This window comes from Anabrus simplex, chromosome 4, assembly GCF_040414725.1.
Source record: "Anabrus simplex isolate iqAnaSimp1 chromosome 4, ASM4041472v1, whole genome shotgun sequence".
NCBI classification, from domain to species: Eukaryota; Metazoa; Arthropoda; class Insecta; order Orthoptera; family Tettigoniidae; genus Anabrus; species Anabrus simplex.
The window spans coordinates 29144503-29168954 of record NC_090268.1 but is presented as its reverse complement, the minus strand read 5'-3'; the positions used below and the strand labels follow the sequence as shown (position 1 = coordinate 29168954).

The 24452-nt window shown below is 39.8% G+C and overlaps 1 protein-coding gene across 1 annotated transcript in view; it reads left to right on the top strand.

Annotated features, from left to right (window-relative positions):
- The window catches only part of LOC136871590 (protein prickle), a 283429-nt gene extending 259095 nt beyond the window's left edge, over nt 1-24334 (top strand). Inside the window, exons 3-6 of the mRNA XM_067145030.2 lie at nt 3114-3317; nt 9890-10088; nt 14576-14939; nt 20037-24334. Of these exons, the coding sequence (XP_067001131.2) occupies nt 3114-3317; nt 9890-10088; nt 14576-14939; nt 20037-21276 (2007 nt within the window). The 3' untranslated portion in view covers nt 21277-24334. The remainder of the gene's footprint in view (nt 1-3113; nt 3318-9889; nt 10089-14575; nt 14940-20036) is intronic.
- The last annotated feature ends 118 nt before the right edge of the window (nt 24335-24452 follow it).

Sequence of the window (24452 nt, the reverse complement as noted above, 5' to 3'; positions counted from 1 at the left end):
CCAATTGAACATCTCCCTCCAGGACATGAGAAACATTGGTCTACTTGGAAATCTTTGAACAGGCTTCGAACTGGGGTTGGTAGATCAAGAATCAATATGGTAAAGTGGGGCTTTTCTGGCACACCCACGCTATGTGAATGTCGTGAAGACCAAACCACAGCCCATTTCATGAACTGTAGTAAGTGTCCTCTGACCATTCAGCCAATGAGTCGGACAGTAATAATAATTTCGTGTGGCTGTTTCTAGCCGAGTTCAGCCCTTGTAAGGCAGACCCTCCGATGAGGGTGGGTGGCATGTGCCAAGCGTAGGTAACCGTGTGTTATTGTGGTGGAGGATAGTGTTATGTGTGAGTTGCAGGGATGTTGGGGACAGCACAAACATCCAGCCTCCGAGCCATTGGAATTAACCAATGAAGGTAAAAAACCTTACCCTGACCGGAATCGAACCCGGGACTCTCTGAACCAAAGGCCAGTACGCTAACCATTCAGCCAACGAGTCGGACACAATGATGTACTTGAAAATGTCACAGAACGTCGAAATCATATGCACAATATTAGCTTCTAATGGAGAACCTTTCCTTAGAAGTACGATGGAAAAGTTACTTTTGGGTGATGTGAAAGTTATCTATTTCTGAAAAAAAAAAATGCTCTATAGGAGACAGACAGTAAACTTAACTTCCACCATGAACTGCGAATAAAGAACAATTTACTGCACTGATCACGAAAGTTTTCTCCTAAATCAAAAGCAAACCCCTTCGATAGGGGAAACAATTTAGGACGTCAGACGTAGCTTAAACCACTCGTAAAGAAAGCATATTGAATCACCACGTTGTACTTAATGTGATCGTCATTGAAGGACTTCGCTTTTGCTTTAGACCGAGTGAATGTTTGTGACTCATTTTTCATGGTGTAAGTTAAAAGGCTCTTACGATGACAACTCGTATATCTTATAGACAGTGTCGGCCGTACCTTATGTGCCGAAGTACTGCAGCACATTGTCTACTTGAAAAATACATTACTTTAATAATATTATCTTCAATCAAATACAGTGCATTGAGAAAGATGTCAGCCAGAGAACAGGAAATCTTTCAACTCCCCTCACAACCAGGTAACTAGTCGTGCGCTCCACGCCGGGTGGTGTGCAGATCACAGCTCAGCGAGGATTTCTAAGTTTTCTTGCCAGAAAGCAGGAACTCTGCCGTTTGCGCATGCGTGCCCAACTTTTCCGATGTGCTGTGAAATAACAGCCAAGACATCACTTCACAGCGATTCTTTGTACGCGACCCCAGAGAGACAGCACTGGTCACGCTTGCATTTCGACCGAAATGAGAAAGTGGCAGGTGGCATCCTTCTTGACTCGCGGTGGTATTAAGAGGGGATCGATCAAAGCGAACGGGAAAACGAAATACTGTAGAGGAAGCCATCAGTTGTTCCCGCTAGGTCCTTTAATATTCCCAATTTGCCTATTCCATACCCATATTTGTAAATCGATGAACTATACAAATTATAATTTTTAAGTTGTCAAATAAGGATATGATATTGTGATTTTCTTTAATTAAAAATGTCTAGTTTATAAATTTCACTATTAGAACATAACATGTAATTTTGCATTATGATTTCAGTGATTTTGGTAACACTAAGAAGTTCTGTTTTTTGCGCGCTCAAAACAAATGTTTCTGAGTTCGTGAATGTTTTGTCATTGCAAGTGTTATTGTGTGTTTAATTAGTTTTGTATGGGGAATGTGTATATGTGTTGGGGTTGTTCACGTATTAGTTCAGTATGGAAAACTCAGTGGAGAGCCTCTTGAAGCCCGCATATGATTCTAAACTTGGTGGGGGGGGGGGGGGAGGTGAATGGGTTACAGCACACAACTGATTTTCTGCACCAGCCGCCACTGCTTATAGATCATCTTCCTATTCAGAGGTAGATGTTTTTCACACCACCCAAAAGGTAAAATTTCCGTTATTCTCCTTGCAAAGGATTGTTAGTATGGTAGTAGATCTACCGGCTCGGATCTCTCGCACGAGCGCTTTCTAATATGTTTTTTTAAATGTTTCTGCTTTCAGAATCACAACCTAACCTATAGTACTACTGTACATACCCTGCTCCTTAACACTCCTACGTATAGCTGCTACCTGAGGGTAGGTAAGAATTTCCCCGTACGAGTCACTGTCACCAGGAAAGTGATGTACTACAGTATGGTCCAAACATTCCTAGCCCTTCTCACCGCTCGACCAGTATAAGTAGAGAAAAAAACTAATTTCATTTGTCCGCCGTGAAAAAAAGGAAACTTCTGCAGATTTCGAGTTTTACGGAATGCCGGTTATCGGTACCCCACAGTATTCATAACCTATATAGAGAACAAAACTCTCAGCACGGAAATATGAAAAAATCCACACCTGTTTCCAGTCATTCGATCGGGTCAGGAATGGAATTTAAAAAAAGCTCCCATCTAGCGGCGAGGATAGGAAGTATGCCGGCTGCCAAAGCCTGTCGCAATCCTCGGGGACAATTATTAGTGACTGATAGATGAAATTACATGATCTTGGAGAGTTGCTGGAAAACCAGAGTACCCGGAGAAAAACGTGTCCCGCCTCCGCTTTGTCCAGCAAAAATCTCACATGGAGTGACCGGGATTTGAACCACGGAACCCACCGGTGAGAGGCCGGCGCGCTGCCACATGGGCCACGGAGTCAACACGGAAATAAACAGTTTCAATTTTTGCATTTCAACTCTTTAGGCTCCAGTTCCCCCAATATATCGGCTGTCGGGTTCATGAGGGTTATACACTTGCGTAAATATATTATTGAAGACAACTGAAGCATGATACTGGACCAGAGAAGCTATAAATATGTTTGAGTGTGCTGTTATAATGAATATGTGCGGTATAAAACATACACACGTAGGCGCAATACTACGAAAACGGTAATATGGTGGCGATAGGCAGGTGGTGATTGAAGTTCCTGGTAATCTTATACTGAATTGGCCATTGGAACCATGAGCTTAGTAGTCAGTAAAAGTGCCATATACAAGATGGCTCAATTATAATCCTCTTAATTTTACTCGTATACAGCCTCCATGCATGATTACTCAAACTTTTTTTTATGTTCCAGTGTGAAGAGGGGTTGTCCAGTGGAGACATCTGCGTGTTCGCGTCCCGCGCCGGTCCGAACACCTGTTGGCATCCAGCTTGCTTCACGTGTTGCGTATGTAAGGAGCTCCTTGTAGACCTCATCTACTTCTACCGCGAAGGCAAGCTCTACTGCGGCCGCCATCATGCCGAAACTCTCAAGCCACGTTGTTCAGCTTGTGATGAGGTAAGTCTGAAACAGTGACATTAAATGACAGCTAATTCTTGAAAGACTAGACTCAGGTAGAATAAAGCAGGAATTGAAGCTGATTATCTTGACGTTTCCTCTCAATCAGTAGCGGCACTAACAAGATCGCCCTCCGCCTGCAATAATTGAAAATGGGTCCCTCGTTTCCCGATAAGGAAAGTTAGAAGATTATTTCGTAGTACAAGGTTGTAAATCATTACAATGAACAGCAACGACAATAATAATAATAATAATAATAATAATAATAATAATAATAATAATAATAATAATAATAATAATAATCAAAGCCCGGATTTTCATGCCGTAACGGGTTAGATTGCAAACTACATCTGGTTAATAGGAAGTGTCGGCCACCCGCTCTTCCACAATGTAGCAAGAGTAACATAAATTATAGGAGTTCTGATGGGCTGTACCCTAATGTTTATGCAAACCCCATAGCACGATCGTTGTGAAGGTAGACTATACTTGCTGCTCGCTTCAGAAACTTTGCATTCTAACCTATTAATGCATGTAAATCCGGGCTCTAATAATAATACTAAGTTACACAATTCCGTTTTCAAATCCGAACGAATACACTTATATGACACGCACACTGGAGAAATGCGTATTCCAATTATAGTAACCAAAACACGCTGACCGTCACAATATTAAAAAATAATCTCGTCCCTAGTACCAAATAATTTACTGCTATTTACAACGTCACCGTCCATTGCAGGCCTACTTAGCTATACTGACTGCAGAGAGTTATAAACAGGCTGGAAACTTTAGTATTTCGTGTTAGATAAGGAGGATGGCATTGTTATCGCATCCTCGCTGACTACTGGGTTCTCAGATCTGGCTAACTACTTCAAAGGACTTGTTGATTGTTGTGAGTGGCAGCGAGGGAGTAGTCTATCGCCACTTCTCGTTATCACTATAATGGATGAGGTTATAAAAGTAGTAGAAATGAAGGATCGGACAACAAATGCAGTTGTATTTTCTGATGATGTTATGCTATGAGGTCAGAAAGAAGCAGAAGTTCAAGCTAAACTACATCTTTGGCAAGAAGAATTTGAAAGAATGGTAATGATCATCAGCCGAATTAAAACCCGTCGGTTTGGTGATGAGTCGAAATCCTGAAGCAGTCCACCTGAGAGTGCAAACTGAAGAAGTAGACATCATCAATATCTTCAAACACTTAGGGAGCTTCGTTTCTTCTGACAATACCATAAACCAAGAAATATGCAATAGAATACAAGCTGCATCAAAATTCTACCACTCTGTTCGTCAATTACTTTGGTATGACTCATTTCCCCAAGCCTGCAGGCTCATGCTGTACAGAACATACCTTGTATCAATTCGAACATACGGACTGGAAGCAGCAACGTTGACTAGATCTGCACAAAGTCGCCAACAGGCCACTGAAATGAAGCTCCTTCGGACATGTCTCCAAAAGATGAGGAGAGACAAAATAAGGAATGAAAGTATTCGGGAAGAACTTCAGTTGGACAGGAGCCTGTTGGAACCCTTCTCATTAAGCAGATTACGATGCTAAGGACATATGAGAAGGATGACTCCAATTAGGACCCCAAGAGCAATGGAATGTTGTTGATAAGAGGTCCAGAGGGAGGCCTCGTGATAGTCGGGCGAAGCAAATTTTCAAAGACCTTGCCAAACGTGATGTAAATTGGTAGCAAAAGGTAGAACATCAGGACGAACTGGAGGAGGTTCGTAAACACTCGCACCCGGCTTGATGGAACGGAAAATCGATTATGATGATGATGATGAGGTTGGGAAACCCATATTCTTTCAGAAATAACCATTGTACTCCTATTGACGAAAGAAACTCTACACTACGGCGGCTAAAGTTTGGAATAACCCTCTGTAACACAAATAATACTCTGATGTGTGCTGTATCTTTATCAATATGTAAAATCACTCTTCAGGTACTAAATTAAGAACAGTCATTGGCCCCCAATCCCCGCGGGGTCTGCGGGGTCCTTATCGCCACAACTGCTCTCAATACAGAATTACAATCCCAATAGGTGGGATTCCACATTAGATCATACCGGCAACCCGTAACCCTCGATCATATACAGTGGTTAGAAAAATTCTCCTTATTGAGCTTTCACGACTAGCGTACTGCGGGGCGGTCGTTTATGCATATTGGTTAGGGAGTATTTTTACTCCATTTCCTCTTTTGATGGTGGTAATCAGTGCATCATATGTGTTATCCCGCTTAAGTCAGTTATGAACTTAGCAACTCATATGAACTTCCTCAAGTTAGATGTGACTTAGGGCAATCTTGCTCACAGACTTACAGCGGCTTACTGACTAAACTTACAGCCTGACAAGTATTGAATGGCAGGTTGCTAGAGATGACTACCAAGTTTTGCCCAGTGCGTGCTCTTCCAGACAGAGCTCAGAATGGAACCCACTGCTGACATTGCGGCAGTGAGAAAGAAATCATTGCACACATTCTGGGAGCCTGTCATTACGGAAAACTATCCAGAAACACCTGTCAACACAATAATCAGTTACAGCATCCGCCTTGTATCATTGAAACTACTAGGCGGAGAGAACGATTCATCTAGACCAGGGGTTTCCAAATGGCGGCCTGCGGGCCGCAAGTGGCCCGCGAAGTCATTTTTGCGGCCCGTGAGAGCACTGGAAGAAAGAATGTGAAGAAAAGTCACAAAAAATATTTCATAGCTCGTTCAAAAACGTATTAATTTTTATACACCTTATAGACCCAAATCAGAACTAATTATACTTTAATAGGCCTACTAGTTCCCCTTTTCAAGTATTCACCTGTTCTCAAGAAATTATATTTGATTTTTAAAAAATTAAAATACAAATTTCAAGTAATAATGTTATTATTTCTGCGTCCTACTAACTACTATTGATGGTTTTCGGGAACGCCGAGGTGTCGAAATTTTGTCTCGCAGGAGTTCTTTGACGTTCCAGTAAATCTACCTACACAAGTCTGACGTATTAGAGCACCTTCAAATACCACCGGACTGAGCCAGAATCCCAGCGCCTCAACCGTCTCGGCCAATCAGCCCGGCTCCGAACTTCACTCTGTTATGCAATTTTAAAATAATGTTTTAAGCAATTAAAATTATCAAACCCTCATTTCAGTTGAACTATGCATATTATTTCATAATGGTGCTTCTGTACTATTTGCAGAATTTAACGAAAATTGGCCCGCGAACATGACTAAGGTTTCCAAAATGGCCCTCGAGCCCTTGCAAATTGGAAACCCCTGATCTAGACGTAATGACGTGATTGCTATCCAGGAGGCCACAATGTATTGTTTCACTGTTGTCACTACCATCGGAATAAACATGAGTAAACACCAGAGAAGTCTGCTATCTACCATCGAGAAGAATATAAACTAACATTTGCTGAAGTCAATGACTGGTTCTAGAGAGATCTTCAGGTTTGTCAATTTCTGTAAAATGTTCTGTCTGAGATACGCTTTGATTAAAGGTTTCCAAGGAACCATTTATATAGCTAATGTTGAATTCATAAGCATCAAGCTGTACAAATTACCGGCTATGGAATGTATTACAGTTTTAATTTAATTTCGATAATATGTAGATTAATTGAAATTAATTATATTTTGCTTGTTATTTTTCGTTGTAAATGTTTCATTATTTTTGTGCAGTTTGGAATAAAATGTATGCAAGCCTTTTTACCCCAAGCAGCTTCCAATTATAGGGAAAGCAGAAAAAAGTTGATTGAAAATAAAGAATTAGTAGAGCACGTTTTTGTACGTATGCCGTATAACACAGAACAATAATTGTTAACCAACAATTTTACCAGATATACCTGTATTCTTCACAGGTGAACTGCACAACAAAACTTTTATTTCATTCTCATCCATTTTGATAAAACAAATTTCAATGTCCGGACAGAGTCAAAACGAAGTGGAATTAGCTGCTCCGCCAGGCGTCCACTTTGGTTTTCTTTCCAGTTTGAGAGCTTTAGCATCGTGTATACCTTTCGTAAGCATTTACCACAGTCTGACACTTAAGTGGCATAATCCGTACAAGTCTACGGAGGTCACTCTACGGTATTGGTTCCCATTCTTCAATAAAACTCTGTAAGACTTCCTGGGAAGTCGGTGGTGCAACAGGACACACCTGTCACGTGTTCAGTGGGATTAAGGTCGGAACTCGCCGCTGGCCATTCCATCACTCGAATGTGAAGCCTTCTCAAGACGTCCCTGGTGTTGCCCGCTGCATGCGCCCTGGTATTGTCGTGCATGAGAAGGAATTCAGGGCCAGCACCGTATGCATCAACCACCAAGTTCTGGTTGATATACTGACTGGCTATTAGGTGGCCACGGACGACACTGTCGACACTAATGCCACCCCACACCATCACAAAACCTTGTCTGGATTTGTCCACTTGCTGTATAACATCTGGCACCGGGCGAGTTGGCCGCGCCGCGGCTGTGAGCTTGCATCCGGGAGATAGTAGGTTCGAATCCCACTATCGGCAGCCCTGAAAATGGTTTTCCGTGGTTTCCTATTTTCACACCAGGCAAATGCTGGGGCTGTACCTTAATTAAGGCCACGGCCGCTTCCTTCCAATTCCTAGGCCTTTCCTATCCCATCGTCGCCATAAGACCTATCTGTGTCGGCGCGACGTAAAGCCCCTAGCAAAAAAAAAAATTACATCTGGCAAATGACGCTCACCAGGGCCTCCCCATGCACGTACACAGCCATCACTTCGAGTCAGGGGAAATTGCGACTTGTCTGTTAACAACACAGATCTCCATTGGCGAAGTTGCCACTTGACGTGGTTACGGGCGAACGGAAGGCGAGCTGCTTGATATTGCCGCGTTAAACCAGGTATTCGACCATGTCGTCTGGGTCATACGTTCCTTTCACGTAACCTGTTCCGTGCAGTCTGAGGGGATACCGTGACTCCAGTTGAACTTGCAGTTCTGTTACTGGCGGTACGACGACGCAGAGCACAAATAACCAGATATCTGTCGTCATTTTGAGTTGTGATGTGTCGACTACCTTGTCCAACCCGCCTGGTGAACTGTCCTGTCTCGTTGTAACCTTTCCATAAACAATAAATGAAAGACGGGGAGACACTGAAGTTCTGGGCAACATGACAAAAAGTCCGCCTTCCCTCGATCAGAGTGACTGCTCTTGCTGGTTGTACAATCGAAATATTTAGTATCTCGTGGCCAAAAATATTCATTTCAGGCAAAAAATCAGTACAGCCCTCAGAAACACACAGTACCTGCTTACACATTCTCTCTCATTGGTCACATCCATCAGACGCGTTAACACATGCATACATCTAAAGAGTGAGGGGAGGTGGAGAAAACGGAAGTACGAGCATGAACGAACACACGCGGAGGAGAAGGTACTTGCTTTCCCGCCTGCCGACACGATCCGCTGGCTCGACAATGAAGGGAGATGGGAATGAAGGGAGGAACCACACGCCTCCTTCAAGGCAACAGACGTAATGTGTATGTCAATTCACTGAGGGTCAAATTCTCCAGTTTCTACGTAATTCTTGTGTTCGAGGTCTGGCTGAACTGTTAGCGGTCTCGACTATGACTTCATTATCAAATGGCATCGCGTTCAACCAGCGTAAGAAAGAATGACCCTTATTTTCGTCAATATAGGCCCGATTAAATACTACTACTACTAATAATAAGGATGTATTACTGATAGATAACCAAGTAATTTATAAAGTCCTGCTACAGAGGAGGGTAAAAGCAGTAAACCGGAGAGAAGTTCTGTACCTCATGTACCAGAAACTGTTATCAAGAACTTGTTGAGTCATTAATATTAAAAACATTGGAGTCAGGTGAGTATAAACATTTTTTGAACATGCTTATCGTCTAGAGCAGATTAAAAAATTTTTAAAAAAAGGTTGAATAAGAAAATCACTAAAATATCGGCTTTGGATTCTGGTGTTAAATAATTATGATTATCAGATACGCAAGGGCGTTTGGAAAACCGTTCCTATGAAGTTATTGTACGTCGTTAATATGTCTCATTGTACATGCTGGGAGGTATACGAACTCCTGAAGTAACAAAGTCAGTCTGCTTACCTCGCTACGACGTGCCGACATACTGTACTGGTATTCACTTCGTGTTGAGGTGTCTTCTGGCACTGTACTGCAAGGCTAAGACTAGAGAGACAGTATAGCTGAGATATGTCCGCTTTGGTACACAAGGTCTCAATCTATGCTCTAAGGCCACTGGTACTAATTGTGCCAAAAGTACTGTAACATACCAGATGTTCAAAAACATGTTCCGCTAATTCTTTTGGGCAGAGTATTTGCGTACAATCTGATAAAGTATTCTCCATTCAGTGTGAAAAAGGTACAATAGGCAGTAAATACTTTGCATTCAGGTCATTTCCAAAATACTATAATGTTGTTCATAATGTTCAGTGCAGTGATACAGCCACTCTCATAAAATGTTATTGTACTGTGCAGAAGAAATATTTCTTATTGGCAACTTGCTGTTCCTCTTCAAGTTGCACCAGTGCATTCGTTAGCATATTAAAGAAGAAAACTTTTCTCTTTTCAGATCATCCTCGCCGATGAGTGTACGGAAGCTGAAGGTCGTGCATGGCACATGAAACACTTCGCCTGCTTCGAGTGTGATCGACAACTTGGGGGACAGCGTTACATCATGCGTGATGGCCATCCATACTGTTTGCACTGTTTTGATGCCATGTTTGCAGAGTACTGTGATTCATGTGGGGAGCCCATAGGAGTTGACCAAGGTAACTGGAATCATTTTGTCAAAGGAAAATGTAATTCCTTTTTTCTTTATAAATTTAGTTAAATTGTTTATTTCATATCCAAATACTATTACCAACACTGAAAATACGTATGAGTTGTACTATCCACGGAACTCTTAGTGATGCTTCGGCTCCATAGTGCTGAATGGGTAGACCTCGGTTTTCTTCGAGATTCGTATTGGCAACCTCTTGACACAAAAAGTATGAATCGATTATACATCACCGTTAGACATCTGGCGGTATAATTGCAACACTTTAAATACTATGTTTATTTACGTAGCAAAGTCAAAATATAGGTTAAGCTTGAACTTGAGTGAGGAAAATCAAAGTAGGCCTACATCACAGGAACAACCTAGAACGTCTACACGGAAACGACGGTTTAGAAAATTCATATCGATCTATCATACTATCGATTCAATTCAGATTTCATTTCCATTCAGTTGGCAGTATTACTGGAACCGTTGTAGCTTCGTCCTACTCCTCATCCCCGTAAAACAAAGTTTCACTAAAAGTTTCACGGATAGTAGGTAGGTAAGGGTTATTCTGCCCGAAGGCAGGTCCGAACCTCCGCAGAGGTGTTCCTGAGCCGGAGTTTACGTGCGGTAGGGTGGCCAGTTCCCTTCCGCTCCTCCATTCCCTTACCCCCCCACCAACAGCGCGTGGCAACCCATTCAACTCCTGACCACGCCCAATGTTGCTTATCTTCGGAGATCTCACGGGATCCGGTGTTTCAACACGGCTACGGCCGTTGGCTTCGCGGATAGTAAATGGCTTAATTCTCGATCATCGCACAAGAAACTCACTCGGTTTTTAGAACGGTACGGTAGCTTTCGCTGAGTGGTCTTACCATGAGAATTCAGACATTGGCTGGCAAACTACACAGGCAGAATTCAAAGAAATAATGAGATTTCGTCTATGCAATGAAACTCAACCTACGGTACCCAACCAAGGCAGTTGAAAATTACAAGCTCTCGCGAGTCTGCCATTATGGTAAAATCTGTCTAGTATCTAGAAACATTTTTTTTTTTTTTTTTTTTTGCTAGTTGCTTTACGTCGCACCGACTCAGATAGGTCTTATGGCGATGATGGGACAGGAAATGGCTAGGAGTGGGAAGGAATCGGCCGTGGCCTTAATTATGGTACAGCCCCAGCATTTGCCTGGTGTGAAAATGGAAAACCACGGAAAACCATCTAGAAACATTAGCTTACACAGAAGTTAAACCCGAAAGCCGCATTAATTTGTTTTAAATATTAATAATTTCCACACCATACAGATGATCTTTAAGTGCTGCTTGAATTTCTGTTGAAGAGACAAAATTTTAGGAAGTTCTGATCAAACCCAGGTTAGTTCACTGTAACGTATAAATCAGTCTGTCGGTACTTCCAGAAAACGATGATTTTCGTCTGTAAATCGAAGTATAGTGGTCCAACTGACCATAGAGACGCAGAGTGTTAATCTACCGCGTGCGGCGTATGACTATTTTGACCTTTTTTATAGATCGCGCGCTATCAAAGCCAGTTGACGTCACAGGAGAGTGGGAGTGGTCTCAGATGAGAGCCTGTCCTGATGAAAGAAGAGGTGCGCGAATTGCATGTGCAAGCTACTAAGTTATTAGCAAATCTTCCATGAAATCGTGACATGCGTTTTCCTATAGGACCACCGGGAGAGACGTATTCTACATCAAAAGTTAGATGCGAGGAGAGCCATGTAACAAAACAAACTTTTTCGATTGTTGTGTATTAAAAGTGACAACTCTGTGTCACTGGCACGGGACAAACTTGCGGCAACACCGATGTCTCTTAAAATCTGTAGCAACTGAAGTGACTTTAAAAAATAATTTAGTTCTCTGCTTATCGAAAGAGTCCTAGATTAAAAAATAGCATGTATTCGAATTAAGATAGGATATCTTAGTTTCTACCTCACTCCTCATTTCCCTAGTACGCCTCTTCAGTGATGCCTAGGCCATTTATGACAGCTGATGGCAGAGCTGTTGAGGATCCAACCAGCCTTCGGGCTGAAGACTAAACATACACATACAGCTTAGTTTCACATTATTATTTCATAGTATGTCCATTTGCATTTCAGATTCATTTTACAATAAATTGCTTTAAAATTACTCTGGTACAACAGTCGTGTATTAATTTATGAACTGATCGGAGCTTTGTGTGGAATGTTAACATTTCTAAATTACAGACTTCCAGAAAGATTCGCTGTGTCACATGTGGTATTGCAAGAGCCTCATGCCTTGCATTATAGGTCTCTGTATGGTCAGGAACTGGCCTATCCTATTGAAATAATCAGATTTCAATTTTTCTTTAATTGCCCTTATCTACTTTCTTCTCAGATCTAGGTCTATTTGCAAATGAAATGCAGAATTCTACCGCAGCTACCGAAGGAATTCGAACCTCACCATCAGTATCCCAGGAGATGATGTTCCGTGGTTTCTCATTTTCGCACAAGGCAAATGCTGCGGATGTACCTTAATTTAGAGCACAAATCGCTTTCTTTCCATCTGTCATCGCAAGAATTCTGATACCGTATTCTGCTCAATTCTGTATAATATCACTGTATAATTGAAAATAAGAGAATTAAAAAGCAGAGCCATTTCCTTAGAGGCCATGAAGGCCTGTGGAGGAGTGGAAAGTAAACGCTTCCACTGCTCGTTACCGCCTTAAATGGGATATAGTGATAAGCACTGGGCCCAGTTGCCTTTGACCCCAGGAATTAAGCCGGTCGTCATTTTCGGTGTAGGCTGCTCCAGAATAGGAAATCTTTTTTTTTTTTTTTTTTTTTTTTTTTTTTTTTTTTTTTTTTTTAATTTTCGACTCCTTGGCGATGAACTAAACCCACGTCATTGAGGTTAAAACAGAGTCGAAAATGAAGGGTCTCAAAATGTTAAACAATCGCAAATTCATAGTTAATTATGCACCATTAAAAGGAAATTAAATTGAGAAAGCTCTGTGTAACTGAGGACCGTTTTTGCAAAAGTCAACAACTACAAAATTTCCGAAAAAGAGTTATATATGAGGTCATGTAGTTTAATAAGAGAGGAATCAATTGCACTCATCAGAATTTAACTAAACTGAACATCTACCACTATAACAGATCTTCATTTGTTAGATTTTGCAAAACTCCACAGGTGGTGGTGGTGGTGGTGATTATTGTTTTAAGAGGAAGTACAACTAGGCAACCATCCTCTATTTAACACTAATCAGACGGAAAATATGGAAGGGGTCCAACACTTCGAAAAATGAAGATATCGGCCAAAGGAAGACAAGGGCCACGAAGGGCATGAAAATGAAAGACTCCCTAGCCCTCGCAAACCTAATAGCGTCGGGGTCGGAAAAGAACAAGAGTTGACCAAGGGAGGTCGGATAGGATAGATGAAAGTGAGGAGCCTGGCACAAGTAAGTGGAAACAATGCCAGGACTCAGCTGAGGGCCCCGTGGTCGCCAACCCACGCTCCAAAGTTCAGAGCCCCTGGGGCCCCTCTTAGTCGCCTCTTACGACAGGCAGGGGATACCGTGGGTGTTATTCTACCGCCCCCACCCACAGGGGGAGCAAAACTCCACATCTACAGGAATAAAAATTTATCAGTACCGGTACTATTCTGGATTGTATTTATATTTACAAGGTATTTTTTTCTTTTTTACTGAGAAAACTGGAAACTACGAGTATAACAGTCCCGTCTCAATATCACAAAATACTGAATCAGCACGGGCGATGTCTTGTTCTTGGTAAGAGCTGGGATGTGTATGTCCTGAAATCAATACGTAAGACAGATTTTAGGTGTTCAAAAGTGGTACAGCCAACTTTAGAAGTATGGACAAGACATTGCCTATCAAACTATCAACTCACGTCAATGTTAAGAAAAGAGGAGAAGAAACTTTTGAAATATTTTGATTCATCTTCCGAGGAGACAAAACTGTTCTATTCTGCTGTGTTGCAAGGTTGCTGAGAGCGAAATGAGGACAGTAATGATGCTGAGTATCCAAACGAGCCAATCTACTAATTTTCAATGTGTAGTTCTACATAATATGTGAAATATGACCTTTTAAAATAGTTTTGTAAACTTTTGTTCCTGTAGATGTTGAGCTTTGAAGAAAACCCCACAATTTTCAATCCTTTTTTTTTTTTTTACTGTTGTTAATAATTATTTTGAAAAGTGCATTATAGTAATAATTTTTATCTTAATGCTCTATTATAAGTGAATTTTCAGTTTAATATATCATTTTTCTTTTGGAAGATAATCAATACAATGTGTTTCCCGAAAATTTTACTTTTGTAGTTGCTGAGTTTTGCAAAAGAGGTCCTCAATAATAATGCATTAGCAAGCTCTAAAGGAACATATCACAAAATGAATATAAAATAAACAGTGTTTCTCCTTTTGACGAAAAGACTTCCCTGTTTCAATATTTTCTTTCTTTTTTTTTTTTTTTTTCTATCAGTTTGTATTCTTATTTTTCAGGTCAAATGAGCCATGAAGGACAACACTGGCATGCAACAGAACAGTGCTTTTGTTGTCACACCTGTCGTTCATCACTGCTGGGGCGGCCATTTTTACCACGGCGAGGTGCAATATATTGCTCTATAGCATGCAGTAAAGGTGAACCTCCGACACCATCGGATAGCTCGGGACCTGGTCCTCGTCTGCGTCAACAGCGACAGCGTGCTAATGCCAGACCACCTTCTGAAGCTGGCTCTAGTACTCCACCTACGTCACCTGGCAGGATGCGACGTTCACTGGGACCTCCGGCTTCTCCTGCCTCCTCTTCTGCACCATCATCCCCTCCAGGTCAACTGCAGTCCGGCAAATACTCCCGAAATTACAGGTATTCTGATTTTAAATATCTTGAGAGTCGAATAAATAAAAGGAAAAGTGTAGGAGGTCAGGTAAACTATTTAAAAAGCACATGTTTTAAGGTTTCTCTGAAGAAGTGAAGCAGGTCCTCATTAAAGGTCAATTTTATCTGCAGTACGCCTCCTTTCATAGGGCAATAATCCAAAAGACTATCATGCACAACTCTACTGAGCGAGTTGGCCGTGCAGCTGTGAGCTTGCATTCGGGAGGTGGTGGGTTTGAAACCCACCCTTGGGAGCCCCGAAGATGGTTTTCCTGCTGACTAACATTCTTATAGTGGCAGACTTTAAATCTTAGCAATAATGTCCACCAGGCAGGCTCGTCTTTGGGAAGTCACAATTGCACACAAAAGGTTTTAATTTCAGTCAAGTAACGATGATTCTCTTCTTGATTTCTACATCCAGTTTGTGTCCACAACAATGAATGAATGCATTAGGATAGTGTACTTTCAATATCGCCTGCACACCCCCTGTCTTTCCGCTCATCACCCTGGCTCCATCATGACTCTGACAAATAAGTTTATGTGGTGTGTCACTTAATATGGGATTAATTTGCTCTAATAGACATGGACTCAATCAATCCGCTGTCCTGTCGGTTGGATTCATGAATCCTCCAAATCTTTCATAATGCATATCGAAAAACAAGTACCAATTAGCATTTGTTTGAAACATCTGTTGTTTCATCTGCTTCTATTGCAGCGAATTGGGATTCCCCAATTTCTGAAGAAATTGGTTCCCTACACATATTCAACATACAGTTGAGAAGCTGGTTCTGAATGGACTTTGACGTACCTTTAAATACTGAAGCTTTGGCCAGCTACTCTTTAATAGCAACATCTTTTTCAGTTATAAAATGAATGAGACCTTTGAACATTCCATGATGTAAGGAATTTTCTATCTCGTCGTGGTTATGCAGTGCAACTTCAAATACACCACAGACTTTTATTCACTGAATAATTCTGTGTAATATATACCTATTTTTCCAAACCCGATCGTTATGTTCGTTAGTGAATTGGCGATAAGCAGAATCCAGTTGAGTCACCATATTAACTTTCCTTAGCACAGCTAATTCCATGCATGAATTGATATGTTGGAAGGACCTTTCCTGCTTTTTAATTTTTTCTTTCAAGCATTTGAGATCTGTCATTCCGGTTTTCGTCCAAGTCATGTCACGTCTGAATAACATGCACAGAAAACAGAAAAGCTCATTCCTTGAGTCGCAGCCACATAACCACTTGTATTCTGTATACACCCCTGGCTGGAATCTACGTCAATATTCGTGCGCTTTATATTGTCCGACTTGTTCTAGTTGTAAATGAGGTGTTGATCGACCAAGTGTCTTTATCTCCATCTTTTCAGTTAGGGACAGTTGCGAAAAAAAAGTCTACTTAGAATAATATTATTATTACTAACTTACAGAATCCATTGCATGTAGCCTTCAGGTTAATCATACCTACGAGTACATATGTGATATACCTATTGCGACTCTTCATGGGGATTCTATACATCCGCACACTGCACAGGTAGATTTAATATTAATGACACCACACTAAATATTATGAAATAGCACAATGACCAATTTCATTAGCCAGTACAGCACGCTTGTCAGACTAATGGTTGGCAGATAATCACGAGTATATGAAAATGTAAAGTATTGGCAAGACGGAAAAGTGTTTCATAGAAACTGAATACAAGTCAATACGGACAAGATTGAACCAACATGGTTAAAATAATCAATTTTGTCAGTCCTCAGATGACAAACTTGCAACACAAATTTGAAACAGATATTCGACTTGGCATGATAAGCCTTCACATGACCCTATTTCTCATTTTTGCATGTGAAAAAATATTTTGTTCTATGCAGACACGAATGAAAATTACCTAAGAATGAGTCTGCACGGAAGGGCACAGGCCCAGCATGACCGACCAGAGGAAGCAAAGTATACATCTGATGAAAACATTGACACACTAGCAGCATCCTGCATCTAATATCAAAACTGAATGTATCATCATTCAGATTGTCAGTACTTGTAAAACCAAGTAATAAAAGTTAGTTTCTGCCCTTTAGAGTGAGCCGCTATTGGTCTCTAGTGATCAAATTAATTTGGGAATTTTAAACAACTGTCCACCTCTTTTAAGAGTTTCAAATACAAATTAATTAACACAATTTTTTTTACAGTAATATTGAATAATTTTTTACTGGAACGACATTGCCATGCGTTCCCCTGAAATATGGCACTGCTCCTATTTGAGTACATATTTTGAATTAACTGGTGCTCAGAATAATGAGAACATGAGTAAAATGGTAACTTTGTTTGGGAGTAACAATTTTCAGAGTTTCAAAGTATCTTGTTTAGTGTCACTATATGTCTCTAAGCACCGGGCTGAGTGGCTCAGACAGTTGAGACACCAGTCTTCTGACCCCAACTTGGCAGGTTCAATCCTGACTCAGTCCAGTGGTATTTGAAGGTGCTCAAATACGTCAGCCTCATGTCTGTAGAATTACTGGCACATAAAATAACTCCTGCAGGACTAAATTCCAACACCTCGGCATCTCTGAAAACTGCAAAAGTAGTCAGTGGGATGTAAAAGCAAATAACATTATCATTATGTCTCTAAGCAAAAAGACAGAAAATGGAGTAGCATCTATTTCCTTGCAAACTTGGGTATCATTCCAACCCCATGTGAAAGAAATGTTAAGGGTGTTCTAAAGACTGGTGTTCTCTGAAGTAATTGTAATTTTATTGTTTGTTTGTAATTGTGACCGAGTAAAATAAAAGAGATGAATCTAGCATTCAATCAGCCATTCAGTACTATTAATTACATATTCATGATGTAAACATGTTTTGCTTATTTTGAGAGTTACTTCACTGGATTGCTTAAATCTTTACATCAACATTATAAATGTTACCATTGATGCTTTCACAGCCTGTACTTATAGACATGATATAGGCTTTAGGGCTCATGCCATGTCAAGAAAATAAAGTAAAATTCTTTACGTTTTGCAGAGAACCTGCCTTCCATTCGCAATTCTACAGATCAAATTGCCAAGGTCCTCTGCAAACACAATATAAAAACCGCGTTTGGCACCATCACTAAAACTGTTCACATTCTATGTAAAACAAAGGACAAATTGTCCCCCCTTTTACATCCTAGGGTATACGAAACTCCCTGTGCTTGCAGCAAGATATACATTGGCCAAACATGCCAGTCCACTGAGACTTGCAACGAGGAACATGAATGAAATATTTGTCTCAACCAGCCAGACAAGTCAGCAATAGCTGAGCACGCTCTATCGTCGGGTCATAATGTTGTGTTCCAAGATGTTTGAGGTCTTACCCACACTAGACACTACAGGTCCAAGATTATATGGGAAGCTGTGGAAATACATAGAAATCCTAACAATTTCAACAGGGACACTATCTATCGGTTAAGTAATACGTGGTTGACAGCCATTAAGGATTTACATATGTAGTTCCCTTTCCTATTGTTATTTCATTTAGGTGTTTTCCATATTCATATGTTCCTCATCACTAGACGTTTCATTCCAGGCTTGTGTCAATGTCATACTTTCATATGTGCGTACACCTGTTAAGTTATGTGACTCCCTCTCAGACTGATTCTGATGGTTCCGTCAGCTTCCGCTTTGAATGCTAGCGCCGTACTGCGTACGGTGAGCCATCCTGGTAACGAATGAACATACCACTTTCACTTCTATTATTAACGTCTAAATTCAAACCTCATTCGTGGAGAAGTCTTCCTCGTGAACAGTCGAGATTTTCTTCTGAAGACACAGTGCAAAATTCTCTGTGAAACGTGAAGAATTTCACCTTATTTTTTTTATATGGCATAAGCCCAAAAGCCTATATCATATCAGTATTATAAATGTTATTCAAAGATCGATAACTCAGTAAAAGTATTCATCATTATTCATAAATTCTGGCAACTGTTCTTAGCCATGTTTATCTGAATTTCCCTTTCTTCTTTTCATCCTTCTGGTTCCAGCCCAGTGCCTCTCAATTGAAAGCCTGTAACTTGGAAGTATGGAATCATCTTTATACACATTTTTATTTACCCACAACATATCACGCTACCGTACTAATCATTACAGAAACATGTAATAGTGAGTACATCCCTCGACGTAGGGTTGACATCAGAAAGGGCGTCCGGCAGTAAAACTAGGCCAGGAAAGATTATTATTATTATTATTATTATTATTATTATTATTATTATTATTATTATTATTATTATTATTATTATTATTGATGCTTTCACGGCCCATACTTATAGACATGATATAGGCTTTTGGTCTTGTGCCTTGTCAAGAAAATAAGGTGAAATTCTTTACGTTTCGCAGAGAACTGTGCTCTGCGTCATGAGAAGAAAATCTCGACTGTCCAGTCGAGCACAGTTCTCTGCAAAACGTAAAGAATTTCACCTTATTTTCTTGACATGGCATGAGCCCAAAAGACTATATCATGTCTATAAGATTATTTTTCTTTTCTTCTTTCATTTTACCCTCTTTGAGGTACATTGAATCAATCATTTCTCGGTGTGTTGTCTTTCCTTAGTGCCCAGTATTTCTTCGTTCTTTCCGATCTTTGTTTCCTCTCGTCTTCCGAGATAATAGTTTGGCTTTTAATGTAGATTTGTCTTGGAACCATATATTTTCATCTTTAGTTATTACTTCAGCTGTTCAATCGAATTGTGAATTTTCTGTAATTTTTAATTCTACTAGATCTTTTTCAGTTTCTTTAAACCACTTGGGTTTTGTTTAATTTTGCGGTTACAGAAGTAGTCAAGGATTTGTTTGGTTAATCTATTAGAGTTCATTCTGAGAAGATGACCATAAAAATTTATCCTTTTTTTTTTTTTTTTTTTTTTTTTTTTTTTTTTTTTTTTTTTTTTTTTTGCATAGTATGAGAGTTTTTCAATTTTCGTGTAGTGTTTCATTCTTGATGTATATTACCTTATTATCCTGAAATAAACTGACACTGTATTTTGTATAGTTTATTGCTGAACCAAATAGAATAGATATGACTGAAGTATTTGTTTTGTTTCTTTTCCAGCTTACCTCATCAGCAGTCCTTGTCACCACAGTCTCAGCAGCATGTGATGCGCAGTCCACCACCTGTTCGCTCTCCCAAGATGGGGCGTCGTGCTCTACAGAGAGGTGCAGGAGCTAAGTCCTTACCTCCAACACCACCACCCCTCGCAAGCGACCCATGTTGCTCATCAACTCCACCACCTCCTAGCATACAAGCCGAAGTAACTCTTCTCCAGACAGAAGAATATGTGATGCGTGGTTTGCCCCCCTTGCCCTCCCCTTCGCCTACTACGCAACTTAGTCCCTCGCAGCAGACATCGCAGCATGCATCGCAACATAACATCTCCACCCCGTCGTGCAGCAAAGGGCTTGATCGTGTATTGTTGGAACGAAATCTAGAACGGTTGCTATCCGAGCATGGTGGTAGTGTGGCGATGGCTACAGAGATACAGGCTGCAAGTCCAGAGTTGGAGAGGCTACTACAAGCAAGGGACAGAAGTCGTGAACCTTTACATCTTGCTGATCTTAGCTTGAGTTTAGATTCATGGCAGCCCCCTGCGCTAACATCACATTCACATACAAACAGTACCATAGTGAGTAATAATATCCGTAGCGAAAGTGAAAGTGTGTACGGCCATGCCTCTTCAATGCCAGAATTAGCTGTTCACCAGACTGTCTCCCAACAACAATCTCAGCAGCCCCCCACAACTCCTACTTCACCTGTGAGAAAAGTGAAAGGAAAAGGTCAGCTTAGTGTAAGATTTCAGGGTGATGAAGGCGATGAGGAAGATGGAGTCTACATGGTTGGAGGAGGAGGAGAAGAAGGAGCAGCAGCGGCAGCAACTTGTAGTCCACAGCGCCAGAGAACATTTCCTCGCAGTCAAAGTTATTCTGGACGCTCTAGACACCGTGAATTTGACGAGGAGTACGAAGAAAGACGGAACAGAATGAGAGGTCCTAGAAAGACAACATCCGAAAGCCATGTTCCCAGTAGCAGCAGAGAAAGTGAACCAAATAGGGATAGAGACGATGCTGATAGTTATTGTTCGACATGCTCTTCTAGTTCAAGCAGTGATGAATACGCGTATGAACTTCCACCCCGCCGAGCTTATGGGGGAGTGCGAATTTCATATGTTCCAAATGATGCTCTGGCTTGTGCAAGAAGACAGCAGACAGCTGCAGCAGGACTGAGTGGTCCCCGCTCTCCCACGAAGAAGCCTGGTACCGGAGAGGACAAGGATAAAAACTGTATAATTTCCTGATCCGACGCTCCTCTCTGGCCCCAGTTTGATCTCGCGTTCCTTTCCCTCCAATCCAGAATTCGCTCCTTGTTTAAACAGTGAGGGCCTATGTAGAATACTACAAGAGAACTTATAAACAGGAGAATTTAATTGGCAGAAATCTTGCAGAAGATTTTTACAGTGTTAATTTTCATTACAAAATTGCAACCAGGCTTGAACTGATAAAATCTATGCGTTCAACATTATTTAATCCTAACCTGTGTGTGTGTGTGCCATTCATTTCAATACATCTCCTAAAAATTAAGACAAAATATTTCCTTGCAGTCTTCCAACAGCCAGCAATGCACATAAGGTTTTCTAGATGCCATATTATTCCATTTAAAACTATATATTATTGATTTTTGGAAGGCCACTTTGACATGAAAGAAATTGGCTTTCTATTGCAATAGTTTGATATTTTCAAGAAATAAATTTCTTTTGTTCTGTACCCTGCTTAAACATAACCTAGAATTGAAACTTAAATACTTGTAATAACATTGTTACATACAACATAAGCCTGTCAGTTATATGACAGATAAAGTTAAAAAATTACTAATTAGCTTTTGAAATTAATGTAAAAAAAGATTGGAGAAAAAGTTTGTAATTGTCAAATATAAGACAAAATGAGCAGTGTTACTTACAAAATACTTGTGCTTAAGAAGAAATATAAAAGCATTTTTTTTCATTTGAACTCAAAACTTCTTGCAAAAGCAGAGAGATGTGCATCAAATGGAGTAGCTGTATCATTTTTAAAATTTAAAATATACAGTACACATATTCTGCAGTTATATTTCTCAATGCTGATATCAACTATAAATAGTTATAACTGCCCCTCCATCAAATCTTGCAATTACAGTCGATTCTATGCCACAAAAATGAGGCACACTTACTGTATAACGTTCCATGCAATTTTAACAGCTACTGTACTTCAAACTGGTGTTTTTGAATTTATGATATACAGTCCAGCTTCAGGTAGCAAAAGGAGAGTATTTATTTATTTATTTATTTATTTATTTATTTATTTATTTATTTTTTACCATCAAAACATGAGGCAAGAAGAAACAGAAACTACAGCACTAATTACAGTTTCCATTTAATTGCTCAGCATGAGAAATACAGACCTCTACGGTCACTAGCTAGAAACAGATTGATTATACTTCACTTAAGGTCACACATGAGGGAATTACAGGGGTTGAAAGATTTTCTAAATGATCAATAGATTTTGCTTCCAATGGCAGTAACGGAGGTTATTAATTTTGTAAACAATATGTTAGCTGTCATAACTTATTATAGTAGGCTTCAGGCTAATGATAGAAAGTATGTACTTCACTTTCTTCAGCTTATTCCAGATACTTCTTGGGTTGCTAGAACCATCCTGACTCATTTTTGGTTTTGGCAAGGTATGTATGTATTGTACCCGTCCTGGCTCGCTCAGTCGGAGAAAAAATTCAGTGGTGGTTTTGGCAAGAAATTGAAGGCTAGGTGCCTTTTCTGAAGCCACATCATTTTTCATGCAACTTTCGAACTGTCTGGGATTTTCAAAGAGCTTGCAGTATATTAAACAACGACCCCATGAGAAGTTTTGAAATAGCTTTAAAATTTCTTGCATTTTTAAATTACTTCATTAGATTTTTTATAACAAGCAAAGTAATGGTTTAAATTTAACTTCCTTTAAATTTCTCAATAATAATTTCTGATGATAAAACACCGATATCACGGTATAACAGTCAACTCTGAAATGATCCTTTATTCCTGATAAGATTCTTTCTTCAGAATTATTTTAGGTGGGTCTAAATCCTCCTAAATTTTCTATTAGCTACATACTTCATTATGATGGATTTTTATATGCCTTTTCTGATAGGGCTCTTCAACAAATCATTCTTCAAATGATCACCTTGACTTTTTTTGTAGACCTCAAAATACCAACAAGCTACACACAGACCAAACCGTAGCATACCCTAAAGAAACTGTCCACCCTCACAGTTATTAATCTGCCTTAACTCTCATTTGAAGCAAAATTTATAACAAAAACACTGCATGCATATGAAGGTCTAAACATAAAATTATCACGTTAGCACAGGGGCTTCAATGTGAAAATGTAGCAATTTATTCGTGTACTATATATGAACAAAACAATTTTGTACTTGTTTGAGATATAGTCATGGGAGAAAATGAACAAGGCCGTCAGAAATGTGTATAGTGTACATGAACATTAATGTTGTCAAGCTTGAAAGCAGGAGAAATTTACTTTCTAGCTTGACAATGTTGCCTTTGTGTACCTTAGACAAGAAATCTTTAAACAAAATATGACCATACAATGATTCATACAAATTTTTGGTTCCTATTATGGAAGGAAGGAAGAAAGAAAGAATTCAGTGATGATGATGATGATGATGATGATGATGATGATGATCCTTGGGATATCATCATCATAATCATCATCATCCTTCAAGTAAATATAAAAACAGGTAACATGAAAAATATCAGGAATCGAAAGAATGGAACAAAAATGTATAGAATCCATTTTGCAATAGATATTCCCAATGGTCCAGAATGATTATAATTGTGCTATGAATGTCTTGAAATTCTGGAAGTGCCTTTTGGACCATAAAAGTAATAAGAAGACTGTTTTCTATATGTTCTTTCACTCTTCTGTCATGGGAACCCTTGACAATGCTTATAGACATGCAGTCATCCACAAAGCTGCATGCTCCTTGTTGCTATTCAATACTCAAGTTAAAACACACATATTTAATCCATGCAACATTGAAATTTAAAAAATACAGATCATTGAAATTAATAAACAATAAATGCTCTCCATTTTCCTGTCAAAGGCTGGAAATCATACGTCAACTCTAAAATGGAATTTAAAAAGAAGTGAAGATACCAGTTATCATTATTTTTGGGTTGCCAGATGTTCTTAGCATATCAGACATTTTAACTCTCTTTATTTGGAAACTTGATTAAATAGATCTAGTGGTGTACAACGGTTAGTTGTATCTTAAAGAAAAGAAACTGAAAATCACTTGTTTAGGGAGAAAATTTCATTATCTTAAGAAATATTTTAAATAATAAGTTAGCCTTAAGACATAAGCATGGGCATTTCAAACTAAGAGCATTTGTATCTCTGGAGTATAAAGAGGAATACACGTGAGCAG